At 65.3% G+C, this 17,311-nt stretch overlaps 1 protein-coding gene across 1 annotated transcript; it reads left to right on the forward strand.

Annotated features, from left to right (window-relative positions):
• Positions 1-636: 636 nt before the first annotated feature.
• LOC308512205 (A-kinase anchor protein 17A-like) lies at positions 637-13,464 on the forward strand. Its single transcript, XM_081082001.1, has 5 exons — positions 637-729; positions 3,969-4,747; positions 5,501-5,649; positions 10,415-10,655; positions 11,668-13,464. Exons 2-5 carry the CDS (start codon positions 3,989-3,991, stop codon positions 12,595-12,597), a joined length of 2,079 nt encoding a protein of 692 aa, XP_080938127.1. The 5' UTR covers positions 637-729; positions 3,969-3,988; the 3' UTR covers positions 12,598-13,464.
• The last annotated feature ends 3,847 nt before the right edge of the window (positions 13,465-17,311 follow it).

The following is a 17,311-nucleotide window of genomic DNA, read 5'->3' on the forward strand; positions in this document are numbered from 1 at the left end:
TCACAATTAAATATTTATAATTCGATTGCATAGGTATATGATCTAGGATGTATAGTAATAAATATTTATAATTAAATAGTCCTAATTAAGGGGCATAGCTATATGATCTAGCGTGTATAGTAATAAGCATTGATAATTAAATATTTACAATTAAATGGCATAGCTGTATTGTGTAGTATATACATTCATAAATATTTACAATTAAATATTTATAATTCGATTGCATAGGTATATTCTCTAGGATGTCTACGTAGTACAATAATAAATGAATGGTTAGATAGTGAATAATGTGTAATTAATGTGCATTGCTATCTTATATGTGATTATCACGGGAATTCAGGCGCAAACGCCACGTAACGCGGCTGCGCGCCCACCTGGCCGGCAGGTGGATCGGGTCGCAGGGAGCTGGAGGGGGGAGGGGAGGGAGGCACGATCTGCGCACGCGCAGTGCGGAGCCGGGGCCAGCCCGCCCCTACGCCCCGGCCCTCGCCGGAAGTCCCGCCTCTGGGGGCGGGGCCGGGACCGCGAGGCGCAACCCGGAGCCGCCGCGCGGCCGCTTCCGCCGGCCCGGGCGCCGGAAGCGGAAGTGCGTCACCGGGGGCGGGCCGCGGCGTCCCGTCGGGGGCACTTCCGGCGGACAGCGGCGGCTCGGGGCGGGAGGCCGCGGCGGCGGAGGCGGCGGCGGGGACCAGGGCGCGGCGGCGGGGGACGCAGGCGGACGCCGGGCCGGTGAGGCGCCGCACCCGCTTCCTCCGCGGGCCGGAAGGGCGGGGGTCACCGGGCGGCGGGTCGGGGCCGGGGGCTGCGGGGCCGGAAGGGGCGGGGGGTCACCGGGCGGCGGGTCGGGGGTCACCGGGCGGCGGGTCGGTGTCGGGGGCTGCGGGGCCGGAAGGGGCGGGGGGTCACCGGGCGGCGGGGCGGGGGTCACCGGGCGGCGGGGCGGGGTCACCGGGCGGCGGGTCGGGGGTCACCGGGCGGCGGGTCGGGGCCGGGGGCTGCGGGGCCGGAAGGGGCGGGGGGTCACCGGGCGGCGGGTCGGGGGTCACCGGGCGGCGGGGCGGGGGTCACCGGGCGGCGGGTCGGTGTCGGGGGCTGCGGGGCCGGAAGGGGCGGGGGGTCACCGGGCGGCGGGTCGGGGGTCACCGGGCGGCGGGTCGGGGCCGGGCCGGGGGCGGCGAGTCCGGAAGGGGCGGGGCCTGGGGTCCCGGGGTCCGAGGGCTGTGGGTGTCGCGGGTTCTGGGTCTTTGGGGTCCGGGGTCCGAGGGCGTCCGTGTCCTGAGGGTCTTGGGGTTCAGGGGGTACTGAGGTTCTGGGAGGGCCGGGGTCAGGGGGGCCGTGGATACCGACGGCCTGGGCGGGGTTGGGGGTGTTTAGGATCTTGGGGGGCCGGGGTGCTGAGAGTCTTGGGCTGCAGGGACTGAGGGTCGGAGATTAAGGGGGTGCTGAGGGTTTAGGGGTTACTGAGGGCATGGGGGATTAAGGGGTACAGAGGGTTTGGGGTTCAGGGTATCCTGGGGGTTCAGGGGTTACTGAGGGTCTGGGGGTTCAGGGGGTACTGAGGATTTAGGGGGGTTCAGAGGGTACTGAGGGTTTAGGGGTTACTGAGGGTCTGGGGTTCAGGGTACTGAGGGTTTAGGGGGGTTTTAGGGTTACTGAGGGTTTAGGGGGTTCAGGGGGTACTGAGGGTTTAGGGGGTACTGGGGGTTTTGGGGATACTGAGGGTCTGGGGAGTTCAGTGGGTACTGGGGGTTCAGGGGTTACTGAGGGTCTGAGGGTTTAGGGGGGTTTAGGGGTACTGGGGGTTTGGGGGTACTGAGGGTTTAGGGGGGTTTTGGGGATACTGAGGGTCTGGGGAGTTCAGGGGGTACTGGGGGTTCAGGGGTTACTGAGGGTCTGAGGGTTTAGGGGGGTTTAGGGGGCTCCGAGAGTCTTGGGGGCCTGGGTGACCCGGGGATCCTGGGCAGTCGGGGAGCCTGGGTTCGGGGGTCACGGAGGCAGAGGCGGAGGTTCTGGAGGGTCAGGGGTGGGGGTTTGGGGGGATCAGCGCTGACCTGGCCGGCGGGGGGGTGGGGGTGGGGCGCCTGCGTGTGGGTTGCCATGGAGACCACGGGGCAGCAGCCGCTGCAGGAGGCGGGGCCAGGACCGCAAGGTCTGGAGAAGCGGGTCCTGGGGGTTGTGGGGGGAACCAGGGCCCCGATGGGGGGGAGCGATGGGGGGGCAGAGGCATTACGGGGGCGCCCGGGGACTGGGCTTCCAGGGGCGCCAGGGGGCGGGGGGCAGGGCCAAGGGCTGCTTGGGAGACAGGGTGGTGCCAAGCGCCAGGTCCTGGGTGGCGGCCCGCGGGGAGGCCTGGGGCCTCCTCATCCCCCAATCTGCACCCCCACTTGCTCCCCTATTCTGCGCAACTCCTGGTGGGCCCCGCCCTCCACCTGCGCCCCAGGGCTGGCGCCTTGGGGACCCGGCCACGGGCGGTGGGCAGATGGGGGACCCGCCTCCGCGCTGTCCGGGTGCAGGTGCCAAGCCGCCTGCTGGCCGGGCCAGCACCCCCAGGAGCTCCGACCCGCGGGGAGGGCGCCCCCAGCGGGTGGGAGGAGGGGCCCAGCCGGGAACCTGGGCCAGAGAGAGCTTGTGTGTTTCTTTTCTGCATTTTGTTGTTTTTAAATGTTTTTATTGATTTCAGAGCAGAAGGGACAGGGGAGAAGAGAGACATCCCTGATGAGAGAGAATCACGGACCGGCCGCCTCCCGCACGCCCCCTACTGGGGATTGAACCCACAACCCGGGCCTGTGCCCTTGACCGGATTCGAACCCAGGACCCTTCAGTCCACAGGCAGACGCTCTAACCACTGAGCCACACCGGCCAGGGCTTTTTTTTTTTTTTTTTTTTTTTTGGTTAATCCTCACCGAGGATATTTCCCGTTGATTTTGATCTTTTTTTTTTTTTTTTTTAAATATATTTTATTGATTTTTCACAGAGAGGAAGGGAGAGAGATAGAGAGCTAGAAACATCGATGAGAGAGAAACATCGATCAGCTGCCTCCTGCACATCCCCCACTGGGGATGTGCCCACAACCCAGGTACATGCCCTTGACCGGAATCGAACCTGGGACCTTTCAGTCCGCAGGCCGACGCTCTATCCACTGAGCCAAACCGGTTTTGGCTCAGCGATTTTGATCTTTAGAGAGAGTGGGAGGGAGGGGAAGAGACAGAGAGAGACATCGATGGGTTGCCTCCCGCAGGCCCCCGACCAGGGCTGGGCATCGAGTCTGCAACCAGGGTACATGCCTTTGACCCTGGACCCTTGACGGGAATAGAACCCGGGACCCTCCCGTCCACGGCTCCGGACGCTCTTATCGGCTGAGCCAAACCGGCCGGGGCAAGAGGTGGTTTATCAGCAGGAAACTTCTGTTTCATCGATGCCAACGCCAGGCGGCCGCCTACCACACCCTCCCAGGGGGCCGGGGGCCGAGCTGAGTCCCCTCTCCAGCCGGCTTCCAGCACCTTCCGGGGAGCGAGGCGGCTCTCGCACCCAGGTCAGCGCGGACGCGGGGCTGTTTTTAGTAGCAGTGCAGGTCTGTTTGTCCCTTTCTGTAATCTGATGACTCACGGACAAGAGCCATCTCAGCGCTGAGGGCCCCTTGAGGGCCACACCCCTTCCTCGGACACGCTGGAGAAGCGGTCTTGGTTCTCCTCCTGCGCTGACCGCTGTGGCCCTAGCCAGTGTGGCTCAGTGGATAGAGCATGGGCTGCGGACCTAAGGGTCCTGGGTTCGATTCCCGGTCAAGGGCACAGGCCCAGGTTGCAGGCTGGATCCCCTAATGGGCTGTGCAGGAGGCGGCCGGTCCATGCTTCTCTCTCATCATGGATGCTCCTCTCGCCCTCCCTCTCCCTTCCTGTCTGCAATCAATAAAAATATATTTAAAAACACACACAACAGACACAGAAAACTGACCACCTCGTCCGTCTCAGGCCCCAGGCCCCGGGCGGCTATGGCCGCGGCCACCATCGTGCACGACACGTCGGAGGCGGTGGAGCTGTGCCCGGCCTACGGCCTCTACCTGAAGCCCATCACCAAGATGACCATCAGCGTGGCCCTCCCGCAGCTGAAGCAGCCGGGCAAGTCCATCTCCAACTGGGAGGTGATGGAGCGGCTCAAGGCCATGGTGCAGCACCAGTTCTCCACGCTGCGCATCTCCAAGAGCACCATGGACTTCATCCGCTTCGAGGGCGAGGTGGAGAACCGCAGCATGGTCAAGGCCTTCCTGGCCCGCCTGGACGGCAAGACCATCAAGCTCAGCGGCTTCTCCGACATCCTCAAGGTGCGCGCCGCCGAGTTCAAGATCGACTTCCCGACGCGCCACGACTGGGACTCCTTCTTCCGCGACGCCAAGGACATGAACGAGACGCTGCCGGGCGAGCGGCCCGACACCATCCACCTGGAGGGGCTGCCCTGCAAGTGGTTCGCGCGCCGGGAGGCGGGCGCCGAGAAGCCCAGCGAGGACGTGCTGGTGCGCGTGTTCGAGAAGTTCGGGGCGATCCGCAACGTGGACATCCCCATGCTGGACCCCTACCGCGAGGAGATGACGGGGCGCAACTTCCACACCTTCAGCTTCGGGGGCCACCTCAACTTCGAGGCCTACGTGCAGTACAGCGAGTACGCCGGCTTCATCCAGGCCATGAGCGCGCTGCGCGGCATGAAGCTCATGTTCAAGGGCGAGGACGGCAAGGCGGTGGCCTGCAACATCAAGGTGGGCGGCCTCCCGCCGGGCCCCCCGCGCCCCGGGCCCCCCGCGCCAGGCCCCGCACGGTCTGGGCCGCGGTGTCGGGTTCAGGCGCAGAGAGAGACGGGCAGTCTCCGCTGGGAATTGTGCAGAATCCGCCGCTTGCGCCCCAGAACCGTGGGCACCGGCCTGGGGGGTGGAGGGGCGGGCCCTGGGCGTGGTCAGCGGGCTGGTGGGCCCCCGGGGCAGGAGGAGAAGATTGTCTCGTAACAGGAGCAATTTTTTTTTTTAATCTTTCTTGATTTCAAAGAGGAAGGGAGAGGGGGGGAGAGAGAGAGACATCCTTGATGAGAGAGAATCACGGACCGGCCGCCTTCTGCGCGCCCCCCACTGGGCATGGAGCCCGCACCCCGGCCTGTGCCCTGACCGGGAATCCGACCGGCCGCCTCCTGCGCGCCCCCCACTGGGCATGGAGCCCGCACCCCGGCCTGTGCCCCGACCCGGAATCGAACCGGCCGCCTTTTGGACGATGCTCAACCCCTGAGCCACCCGCTGGGCTCGGGCGAGGTCGTCCTCCCCCGTTGGACGGGGGTGTCGTGGTTGGGGCTCATCTGGAGCCAGAAACTGGGGTTCCGGCTCGATCCCGGTGGGGCGCCCCCGCGTGGAGAGCGCCCTGTCGCTCAGGGATCGGAAGGGGGGTGCACCTGCCTGCAGGGCCGCCCCCCCCCCCCCCCCACGGGGCCCGGGCCGCAGTCTCCCCCTGACGCGCGCTCCCCGCAGGTCTCCTTCGATTCCACCAAACACCTGAGCGACGCCTCCATCCGGAAGCGGCAGCTGGAGCGGCAGAAGCTGCAGGAGCTGGAGCGGCAGCGGGAGGCGCAGAAGCGGCGCGAGAAGGAGGCGGAGGAGCGGCAGCGCGCGGAGGAGAGGTGGGCGGGCTGCGTCCGTGCGTGCGGGCGGGCGGGCGGGCGTCCGTGTGCGTGAAGGTGGGGCTGCATCTGTGCGTGCAGGTGGGCGTCCGTGTAGGTGGGCGTCCGTGCGCGTGCAGGCGGGCGTCCGTGCGCTCGGACACCGCGGCTGCTGGGACTCGGTGCCAAGTGCGCGCCTGGTCCTGCCCCAGAGCTCAGGCCAGAAACAGCAGGAGGGCGAGGCCGAGGGGGGAGAGGCCGGTTTCAGGGCGAATCGGCTCCGGGGGGGACCTGCCCGCTCCCTCGGGGCTGGAGCCGCCGGGCCTCCTCGGCCGGTTCACGGGCGGCTGTGCTGCTGTGACCGGTCAACACCGCGAGGCTCTCCCGTCCCCGCCGCTGCCTGTTGGGCGGAGCCTGTGGCCTGTGTGTGCGGGTCTGTCTCTGACTCGGGGGGCGGGGGGGGATGGGGGGTCCTTCCCGACCAGCCTGCCCGCTCGCCCTGTCCCTGGTGGGTCCCTGGTGGGTGCCGCCCGGGGGTGGGGGGGGGGGGGGGGCGGAGGCGGGCGCTCCCCTGGCCGAGCGTCAGCCCTGGGCTCGGCCCGAGGAGGCGCGTCCTGCAGCGAGGAGGCCGCCCAGCTTGTGTCCCCGGTGACCCCGCGACCCCGCGAGTGCTGTCCTCCCGCGTGACCCGACCCGGCGTCTGGAAAGCTGCTCCGGGCCTTGGGGGCAGATGCAGACTGGGGGGGGGGGGGGCAGGTAGGGGGAGGGGCAGGTGGGGGGAGGGGGGCAGGGGGTGCTCAGTCCGGCCCAGGGCTGTGGTCCGGCCAGGACGGCCCTGTCCTGTCCGGCAGAGCCCCGGGCGCCCGCGTCTGCCCGCGTCACGGGTGTGGGACCTGCGGTTAATGGGAACGGGCAGCACCTGCGGCTCCCGCGCTGGGCCTCCGGCCGGACCTGGGCCTGTGGTTGGAGCGGGGCCGGGCCTCCCCCTGCCGGGGCCTCGGACGTTCCTCCGGGCCGTGCGGAGGGCCCACTGCCGGCTCTGTGGCTCGGACTCCACTCGCCCCCGCGCCCCCGGCAGGGACAGGCCCTGGGCGGGTGCCCCTGAGCTCCGGGCCGGTGACCGCGGCTCCAGTCCTGGGCCCTGAGCGCAAGGGAGGCCTGGGCGCGCCCCACTCTGCCCGGCTCCTTCCTGGTCTTCGGGGGTCTGGCTCCCGCGCCCTCACCCCGAGCTGTTCCCCTCATGGCACCTCCCGGGGCCCCCGTGCCCTGTCCGCCTGGAGCACCTGGGTCTTGTCACCGTGGCCCCCGACCGTGTGATCATCTCAGAGGCGGGTGCTGTGCAGGGGCCCCGGCCTTCCCGGGGGTCGCAGGCCGTGCTGGTCGTACTGGGTGCTCATGGCAGGGATTCCCTCCGCCCAAAGCGTGGAGGAGCCGCGCCTTTTGGCAGTGAATTTATTTCAGACAAAAGTCGCCGCCTCCAGGGAGCCTCCCAGGATTTCCCTGTGACACGGGTTCTCCTGGTGCCTCACTCAGGGCGCCCCCCCCCCAACCCCACCCCCAGTGAGCGTCCCCGGCTTCCAGTCACTGTGGGTTTGCTAGAACCTCATAGGAACAGGACCCTATGGTGCGTGGTCCTGTGCGCTCGATATTTCCCCTCTGGAAGGCTTCCAGAACGTTCCTTGCGGCTGTGCACGGCGGGGTTTCCTTCCTCCTCTCCGCCTGCGGTTCCCGGGTGCCAGGCAGCCTCTGAGCCCAAGATGGGGAATGAGTCGCCCTGGGAGCCCGGGATGGGGGATGAGTCCCCCTGGGAGCCCGGGATGGGGGATGTGTCCCCCTGGGAGCCCGGGATGGGGGATGTGTCCCCCCGGGAGCCCGGGATGGGGGATGAGTCCCCCCGGGAGCCCGGGATGGGGGATGTGTCCCCCCGGGAGCCCGGGATGGGGGATGAGTCCCCCCGGGAGCCCGGGATGGGGGATGAGTCGCCCCGGGAGCCCGGGATGGGGAATGAGTCGCCCTGGGAGGGGGATGTGTCCCCCTGGGAGCCTGGGGTGGGGGATGAGTCCCCCTGGGAGCCCGGGATGGGGGATGTGTCCCCCCGGGAGCCCGGGATGGGGGATGAGTCCCCCCGGGAGCCCGGGATGGGGGATGAGTCGCCCTGGGAGCCCGGGATGGGGGATGAGTCCCCCTGGGAGTCCGGGATGGGGGATGAGTCGCCCTGGGAGCCCGGGGTGGGGGATGTGTCCCCCTGGGAGCCCGGGATGGGGGATGAGTCCCCCTGGGAGCCCGGGATGGGGGATGAGTCCCCCTGGGAGCCCGGGATGGGGGATGAGGCCCCCTTGCGAGCCCGGGGTGGGGGATGTGTCCCCCTGGGAGCCCGGGATGGGGGATGTGTCCCCCTGGGAGCCCGGGATGGGGAATGAGTCCCCCTGGGAGCCCGGGATGGGGGATGAGTCCCCCTGGGAGCCCGGGGTGGGGGATGTGTCCCCCTGGGAGCCCGGGATGGGGGATGAGTCCCCCTGGGAGGCCGAGATGGGGAATGAGCCCCCCTGGGAGATAGGGATGGGGGATGAGTCCCCCTGGGAGCCCGGGATGGGGGATGAGTCCCCTGGGAGCCGGGGATGGGGGATGTGTCCCCCTGGGAGCCCGGGATGGGGGATGTGTCCCCCTGGGAGCCCGGGATGGGGGATGAGTCCCCCTGGGAGCCCGGGATGGGGGATGTGTCCCCCTGGGAGCCCGGGATGGGGGATGAGTCCCCCTGGGAGTCCGGGATGGGGGATGAGTCCCCCTGGGAGCCCGGGATGGGGGATGAGTCCCCCTGGGAGCCCAGGATGGGGAATGTGTCCCCCTGGGAGCCCGGGATGGGGGATGAGTCCCCCTGGGAGGCCGGGATGGGGAATGAGCCCCCCTGGGAGATAGGGATGGGGGATGTGTCCCCCTGGGAGCCCGAGATGGGGGATGTGTCCCCCTGGGAGCCCGGGATGGGGGATGTGTCCCCCTGGGAGCCCGGGATGGGGGATGTGTCCCCCTGGGAGCCCGGGATGGAGAATGAGTCCCCCTGGGAGCCTTGGGTGGGGGATGTGTCCCCCTGGGAGCCCGGGATGAGGGATGAGTTGCCCTGGGAGCCCGGGATGGGGGATGTGTCCCCTTGGGAGCCCGGGATGGGGGATGAGTCCCCCTGGGAGCCCGGGATGGGGAATGAGTCCTCCTGGGAGCCCGGGATGGGGGATGTGTCCCCCTGGGAGCCCGGGATGAGGGATGAGTTGCCCTGGGAGCCCGGGATGGAGGATGTGTCCCCCTGGGAGCCCGGGATGGGGGATGAGTTGCCCTGGGAGCCCGGGATGGGGGATGTGTCCCCCTGGGAGCCCGGGATGAGGGATGAGTTGCCCTGGGAGCCCGGGATGGGGAATGAGTCCCCCTGGGAGCCTTGGGTGGGGGATGTGTCCCCCTGGGAGCCCGGGATGAGGGATGAGTTGCCCTGGGAGCCCGGGATGGGGGATGTGTCCCCCTGGGAGCCCGGGATGGGGGATGAGTCCCCCTGGGAGCCCGGGATGGGGAATGAGTCCTCCTGGGAGCCCGGGATGGGGGATGTGTCCCCCTGGGAGCCCGGGATGAGGGATGAGTTGCCCTGGGAGCCCGGGATGGAGGATGTGTCCCCCTGGGAGCCGGGGATGGGGGATGAGTTGCCCTGGGAGCCCGGGATGGGGGATGTGTCCCCCTGGGAGCCCGGGATGAGGGATGAGTTGCCCTGGGAGCCCGGGATGGGGGATGTGTCCCCCTGGGAGCCGGGGATGGGGGATGAGTTGCCCTGGGAGCCCGGGATGGGGGATGTGTCCCCCTGGGAGCCCGGGATGAGGGATGAGTTGCCCTGGGAGCCCGGGATGGAGGATGTGTCCCCTTGGGAGCCCGGGATGGGGGATGAGTTGCCCTGGGAGCCCGGGATGGGGGATGTGTCCCCCTGGGAGCCCGGGATGGGGAATGAGTCCCCCTGGGAGCCCGGGATGGGGAATGAGTCACCCTGGGAGCTCGGGATGGGGGATGAGTCGCCCTGGGAGCCCGGGATGGGGGATGAGTCACCCTGGGAGCCCGGGATGGGGAATGTGTCCCCCTGGGAGCCCGGGATGGGGAATGAGTCGCCCTGGGAGTGCTCTGGCATTTTAGGGGACCTTCCTTTCGAGGTGGGAGCCTGTCCCCGCCCTGTTGGGGGCCCCCCACCTGCACAGATGTGTCTTGTTCAGCCAACACCTTCATGCTGTCAGCCGGTGGCTCCCTCTGCAGGGCTCCAGGTTTGGGTTTCACGTAGCCAGACAGACTGTCCCTGAGGGACCCCATCTGTGCGTGCGCTGCCTCCCGGGTCCCTGGCTGCGAGGGATTCGGGGTGAAGGGTCCCTGGGCTGCGAGGGATTCGGGGTGAAGGGTCCCTGGGCTGCGAGGGATTCGGGGTGAGGGTCCCTGGGCTGCGAAGGATTTGGGGTGAAGGGTCCCTGGGCTGCGAGGGATTTGGGGTGAAGAGCTGACAGGGTGAATCGCATGAGCACCTGCCGTTCCCACTGGCTTTTTGTTTTTTGTGAATCTCCACCGAGGGCATTTTCCCATTGACTTGAGGGAGAGAGGAAGGGAGGGGAGCGTGAGGGAGACAGATGAGGGAGGGAGACATCCGTTGGTTGGGCCGGGGCCGGGGATGGAGCCTGCACCCCAGGCCCCTGCTTAGAGCAGCCCCTGGTAGCCGAGTGCCCGCCTGCCCGGCCCCGCCCGACGGCCCCGCGTGTCCGCCCGTCCGTCCGCACAGGAAGCAGAAGGAGCTGGAGGAGATGGAGCGGGAGCGCAGGCGGGAGGAGAAGCTGCGGCGCCGGGAGCAGAGGCAGCGGGACCGGGAGCAGCGCCGCAGCCAGAAGAAGCTGGAGAAGCTGCAGGCGGAGGAGCAGCGGCAGCTGCAGGAGAAGGTCCGGCTGGAGGAGCGGCGGCTGCTGCTGGCCCAGCGCAACCTGCAGTCCCTGCGGCTGCTCACCGAGCTGCTGGGCCGCGCCAAGGTACCTGCCGGGTCCGTCCGCCTGGGGGCGCCTCTGGGCGCTCGCGCCGGTGCCACACTCCCCGGGCCTGGCGGGGCCGCCCCGGCAGGAGGAACGGGCTCCCCCCGAGGGTGACCCCGCCTGGCGTGTGGGTTCCTGCCTCCTTCGGTTCCAGACTTGGGAGCCGAGGCAGCTCTGAGTCGTGTCTCCCCGTTCCGGTCTCCGGGGTGCAGGCCAGCGGCCTGGGGGCGGCCACACCCAGGGGCACATGAGCCCCTGACGGGAGCAGTGGACACGCCGTCCCTCGGCCCCCCGGGCAGTGCTGCCCGGTGCACAGCGTCCACGCCTGTCAGGCCACCAGGCCTCGCCCTGACCCTCCCGGCCAGCACCCCGGGCGGCCGAGGCCTGAGCCTGGTCCCCAGGGAACGCATCACGGAGCCCGGCCGCCCGTCCCTCCTCCAGAGCTGGGTCGGGAGGTCTTGCCGGTGCCGGTGCCGTGTGGACGGTACGAGCCTCAGGCCCAGAGCCTCCGCGCGCCTCCTGGTGGCCCCGTCACTCCCGGAGCTGGGCCCAGCCGCAGACGCACAGACGAGCCCAGGCAGCCGCGCGCCCCGTCCGCCTGGCACGGCGACCCCCTAACCTGTTGTCTAATTACAGTGTTAAGGCCCCGGGAAGGACAATGGCAGGCGCGCTGAGGCTGTGGCGGCTCGGTCCTAATTTCATGGTGAATATTGAAGACACGGACCCAGCCAGGCCCGGCGCGACCCGCGGCCTGGGCGGCCTGTGTCTGCGTCGCCAGCTCCCGGTTGCGGCGAGCGCGCGGGGGGCCTGGGCCACCCCGAGACGCCCGCCCGGGGCTGTGCCGAGCAGCTTTGCCGTGGGGTGTGCAGCTCGCCCCGGCGGACGCATGACCGCCGGGTGTGGCGGGGACGGGTGTCGCGCCGGCACCCCCGGCCTCGGGGGTCTGCGAGCCCCGCGCCGCCCCGCGCGTGGGGCGGGTGCGGGCCCCGCTGAGGCGCCCCTCTCCCCGCAGGCGGCGAAGCTGCAGGAGCAGGAGCGGCGGGAGGAGGACCTGCGGCGGCGGCAGCTGGAGGAGCGGCGGCGGCTGCAGGAGGCGGAGCTGCGGCGCGTGGAGGAGGAGAAGGAGCGCGCGCTCGGCCTGCAGCGCAAGGAGCGGCAGCTGCGCCAGCGCCTGCTGAGCATCCTGCTGAGCCGGAAGGCGGACGACCCGCAGGCGCCCGACGAGCTGGGCGTGGCGCCCGCCGACCTGCTGCAGCCGGTGCTGGACATCCTGCAGTCCGTGTCCGCCGGCTGCGTGAGCGCCGCCGCCCAGCTGCTCCCCGGCGCCCAGAGGGAGGGCCCGCGGCGGCCCGAGGCGGAGGCCCCGCCCCGGAGCGTGAACGGGAACGCGGGCGAGGACGCCCCGGGCCGGGACCCGCCGCCCGCGCGCCCGGCCGCCCCCGACAGCGCCTCCCCGGAGAAGGAGAAGCGGTGCCCGGCGGTGCTCGCCTGCATCCCCGACAACAACCAGCAGCCCAAGGGCCCGCCCGCCGCCTGCGAGCCGCGCAAGGACGCCCTGTCGGAGCTGGACAAGTGCAACCGCGAGCCCAGCGCGGGCGAGGGCCGCGCCCGCGGGGACCCGGGCGGCGAGGACCGGCGCCCCCGGGAGGAGCGCAGCGGGTCGCGGCGCGCGGGCAGCCGGGAGGACGGGCGGCCGCGCAAGGAGCGCCGGTCCCACAAGAAGCGCTCGCACCAGGACGGCAGCCCGCACCGGCGCAGCGCCAGCCCCGCCCACGCGCGCGCACACAAGTCCCGCAGCAAAGACCGCTCCGGCCACCGCGAGCGGAGCCGCGACCGCAGGGGCAGCTCCGGCCGGAAGCGCAGCCGCCACCGCCGCAGCCAGAGGTCCCGCTCGGGCTCCCCCCGGTCCCCGGGCCGGCACCGCAGCACCTGGGACAGGTAATGCCGGGCGAGGCCTGCCCGGTCCGGCCCCGGGAGATCGGGGCCCACGGAGCTTCCCGCTCCTCTCGCTGCCTCGGAACCGCGTCCCAGGAGCCTCTGGGGACGAGGGCGGCGTCGGGAGCCCCTTCACCCACGACAGGCGGCCGTGGGCTCCCCGGACCGTCAGCCCGAGTCCCCTGAAGACTGTTGGATGGACAGCGCCCGCCTGGCCAGGCCGCGCCTGCGGGGACGGTGCGCGCCACCGTGGCCACGCTGACCCCACGGGCTGACCCCACGGGACGGGCGGGCAGGCAGAAGCCCGACCTCCCAGCGCGGCCCTGACCCCCACCCGCGCCACCGTGCGCCACGCTGACCCCACGGGCAGGGCCGGGCGAGCGGTCACCGTGGGGACGCCAGGGCTCCGGCCGGGAGAGAAAGCCTCGCCCGCTGGTGTTCGCTTTTGTTTCCGTGATGTCCACGCCGGGCAGCGCCGCGGCCGGGACAGCGAAAGCCGGTGACTGACCGGGAAGTCCCTGGACGCGGCGAGTCCGGCCCGGCCCGATCAGCGCGGCCTCGCAGGCTGTGGGCCGGCCCCTGCCCCTCCCTGGCCGCGGGCTCCAGGAAACGCTGGGGAAGGTGGTTGGTCACCAGCTGGGCTCTAGTCCAGGTTCGCGTGTGTGGTTTTTTTTTTTTTTTTAAGAAGCCGTTTTTGCTAAATTATTTTTACTCGGAAACGTTTCGCGCCGACCCGAGGCCGCCGCCTCGCTCCACTTTTATAGTCCGCGGCCTCGCCCGGGAGGCGCGCACATCCTCGGACGCGGCTGTTCGTTTGGTGTGGGGAGAGGGCGTTTGCATTTTTATGGTGAAATAAACTTTTCCAATGAACGGCGCTGCTTGCTCTGTTGTGAGTTCTTTCACCTGAGCCTCCGTCACCGTCTTTGAAACTAATAGGAATCTCTTGCTTTTCCTAGAAACGCTGATTCGCTGGGGTTAATTTTGGTTGTTTTTTCCTCTAAATATATTTATACTAGAGGCTCGGTTCACGAAATTAGTATGAGGGGATGGGGGCGAGGGGTCCCTCAGCCCAGCCTGCGCCCTCTCACAATCCTGAACGCTGGCTTCTAACTGCTCTCCTGCCTGCCTGATCACCCCTAACCCCTCTGCCTGCCTGATCCGCCCCTAACCACTCTGCCTGCCTGATCCGCCCCTAACCACTCTGCCTGGCTGATCGCCCCTAACTGCTCTCCTGCCTGATCGCCCCTAACCCCTCTGCCTGCCTGATCACCCCTAACCCCTCTGCCTGCCTGATCCGCCCCTAACCACTCTGCCTGGCTGATCGCCCCTAACTGCTCTCCTGCCTGATCGCCCCTAACCCCTCTGCCTGCCTGATCGCCCCTAACCACTAGCCTGCCTGATACATCTAACTGCTCTCCTGCCTGCCTGATCGCCCCTAACCCTTCTGCCTACCTGATCACCCCTAACCCCTCTGCCTGCCTGATCACCCCTAACCCCTCTGCCTGCCTGATCACCCCTAACCACTCTGCCTGCCTGATCACCCCTAACCACTATGCCTGCCTGATCGCCCCTAACCCTTCTGCCTGCCTGATCGCCCCTAACTGCTCTCCTGCCTGCCTGATCGCCCCTAACACCTCTGCCTGCCTGATTGCCCCTAACCCCTCTGCCTGCCTGATCGCCCCTAACTGCTCTCCTGCCTGCCTGATCGCCCCTAACCACTCTGCCTGCCTGATCGCCCCTAACCACTAGCCTGCCTGATACACCTAACTGCTCTCCTGCCTGTGTGCCTGATCGCCCCTAACACCTCTGCCTGCCTGATTGCCCCTAACCCCTCTGCCTGCCTGATCGCCCCTAACCACTAGCCTGCCTGATACACCTAACTGCTCTCCTGCCTGTGTGCCTGATTGCCCCTAACACCTCTGCCTGCCTGATTGCCCCTAACCCCTCTGCCTGCCTGATTGCCCCTAACACCTCTGCCTGCCTGATTGCCCCTAACCCCTCTGCCTGCCTGATCGCCCCTAACCACTCTGCCTGCCTGATTGCCCCTAACCACTATGCCTGCCTGATTGCCCCTAACACCTCTGCCTGCCTGATTGCCCCTAACCCCTCTGCCTGCCTGATCGCCCCTAACACCTCTGCCTGCCTGATTGCCCCTAACCCCTCTGCCTGCCTGATTGCCCCTAACACCTCTGCCTGCCTGATTGCCCCTAACCCCTCTGCCTGCCTGATCGCCCCTAACCACTCTGCCTGCCTGATTGCCCCTAACCACTATGCCTGCCTGATCACCTCTGACCCCAATGCCTGCCTGATACCCCTAACTGCTCCCCTGCCTGATCACCCCTAACCACTCACCTGCCTGATCACCCCTAACTGCTCTCCTGCCTGTGTGCCTGATCACCCCTAACTGCCTATGCCTTGCCCCCTCCCCCCTTAGTCTGGAAGGAGCCCTGAAGGTGGTTTGGCTGTCCAGTCTAATTAGCATATTATGCTGTTATTATAGATTTCAGAGAAAAGAAAGGTGAGAGAGAGAGAGGAACAACCATGATGAGAGAGATTCATGGACCGGCTGCCTCCTGCACGCCCCCGACTGGGACTCGAGCCCCAGCCCCAGCATGTCCCCTTGACTGGGAATCCAACCGTGACCTCCTGGTTCACAGGTCAGTGCTCAACCACTGAGCCACACCTGCCGGGCTAGGTTTGTGTGTAAAGACCCCTCGTCCGCATATGTTCTCTCCTTTGAAAACCCGCGGATTCTCATCGGTCCCTAGGGCCTCTCGCTTTCTGTTGGTTTTGGAGACTCTGCCGGGGGAGGGGGAACCCAGGCACCGACCTGGATTTTCACGCCTCAAATTCCGGCTTTGAGGGAGTGTGTGCCCGCCCTTCTCACTCCCATCTCCTTAGCAGTGTCATCGCCTTAATGGGAGATTTCGTGGGTCTCCCTCGGCCGGGGGATTGGGTGGGATTTGTCTGTCTTAAGAAAAGCTGCTTACAGTTTAATCAAGCAAATGCCACCCATGCGTGGCCAGCCTGTAAGGCGGTGCCAAAGATTCCCTCCTTTTTTAATTTTTAAATGTATTTTTATTGATTTCAGAGAGGAAGGGAGATGGGGACAGAGAGAGAAACATCCATGATGAGAGAGAATCACGGACCGGCCGCCTCCTGCCCGCCCCCTACTGGGGATGGAACCTGCAACCCAGGCATGTACCCTTGACCGGGAATCGAACCCGGGACATCCTGGTTCCTAGGTGGATGCTCAACCACTGAGCCACACCGGCCGGGGAAAACGCTATTTTTTTTAATATTTGTCATTTAAAAAAAAATCTTTATTATTTTAAGGAAAAACATGCTATTCTTTTAAAAATATATATATATTTTAATACATTTTGGTTGATTTTGCAGAGGAAGGGTGAGAGACAGATAGAAACATCCATGATAAGAGAGAATCATGGACCGGCTGCCTCCTGCATGCCCCCGACTGGGGATGAGCCCGCAACCAAAGTACGTGCCCTTGACCGGGAATCGAACCCGGGACCCTTCAGTCCGCAGGCCGACGCTCTACCCACTGAGCCACACCAGCCGGGGCATTATTTTTTTGTTTGGTGAACGGCTACCTTTACGGGCCCCAAATGTTTCCATTTGATGGATGTAGTCCCCTTTGTTTTAATATTTTTTTTCCATTAAAATAAAATTTAGCCCTAGCCAGTTTGGCTCAGTGGATAGAGCATCGGCCTGCGGACTGAAGGGTCCCGGGTTCGATTCCCGGTCAAGGGCACAGGCACGGGTTGCGGGCTTGATCCCCAGTAGGGGGCGTGCAGGAGGGAGCCGGTCCATGATTCTCATCATTGATGTTTCTATCTCTCCCTCTCCCTTTCTCTGAAATCAATAAAAATATGTTACATAAATAAGAAAATAGCCACAAATCATTTATTTATTTTTATTTTTCTGTATGAGAATCAGAGTTTACTTAGTCAATTTGATGAAATTAAAAGCATCAACTTTGTTATAAACACTTTAGTACATGTTAATCTTGACTGAGGAAAGAAAACAATTTAAAATCCTACAACGGAAATGAAAAATACAGAATTACCATTAAAAATGAATTGACAGCGAATTTTATCTAGGACTCAGGAGACGTTTTTAATATTTAATGAAAATGAATTAGTCAAACGTACTGGATTAAAAAAAAAAATTCCTTAAGAGGACACAGAGAACAGCTCTGACTTTTTATGTCCTAATCCTATAGCAACAGAATTCCAGCAAGAAAAATGTACATAGCCCAACCGGTGTGGCTCAGTGGATAGAGTGTCAGCCTGCGGACTGAAGCGTCCTGGGTTCGATTCCGACCAAGGGCATGTACCTTGTTTGCGGGCACATCCCCAGTGGGGGGTGTGCAGGAGGCAGCCGATCGATGCTTCTCTCTCATTGATGTTTCTAACTCTCTATCCCTCTCCCTTCCTCTCTGTAAAATCAATAAAATATATTTTTAAAAAAATGTACACAAATCATATTTTTTAAAAATTTTATTTAAAATATTACAAATAGTAGTACATATGTCTCCTTCCCCCCCCCCCCATTGCACAAATCAATTTTAAATAAAATTTAATTTAAACCTGAACTCATTAAAATTTGAAAATTACGTAATAAATTATTGTAATGGCCTGGATCCCTTAGGGCAGCGGTTCTCAACCTGTGGGTCGCCACCCCTTTGGTGGTCGAACGGC

This window comes from Myotis nattereri, assembly GCF_964212035.1.
Source record: "Myotis nattereri genome assembly, chromosome: Y".
NCBI lineage: Eukaryota > Metazoa > Chordata > Mammalia > Chiroptera > Vespertilionidae > Myotis > Myotis nattereri.

What these genes read in the sequence shown, in the direction of transcription:
- LOC308512205 (XM_081082001.1), top strand. Translation starts at nt 3,989, where the DNA reads ATGGCCGCGGCCACCATCGTGCACGACACGTCGGAGGCGGTGGAGCTG. An exon ending in CGGCAGCGCGCGGAGGAGAG is followed by an intron (nt 5,650 to 10,414) that starts GTGGGCGGGCTG and finishes CCGTCCGCACAG; the next exon opens with GAAGCAGAAGGAGCTGGAGG. An exon ending in AGCTGCTGGGCCGCGCCAAG is followed by an intron (nt 10,656 to 11,667) that starts GTACCTGCCGGG and finishes CTCTCCCCGCAG; the next exon opens with GCGGCGAAGCTGCAGGAGCA.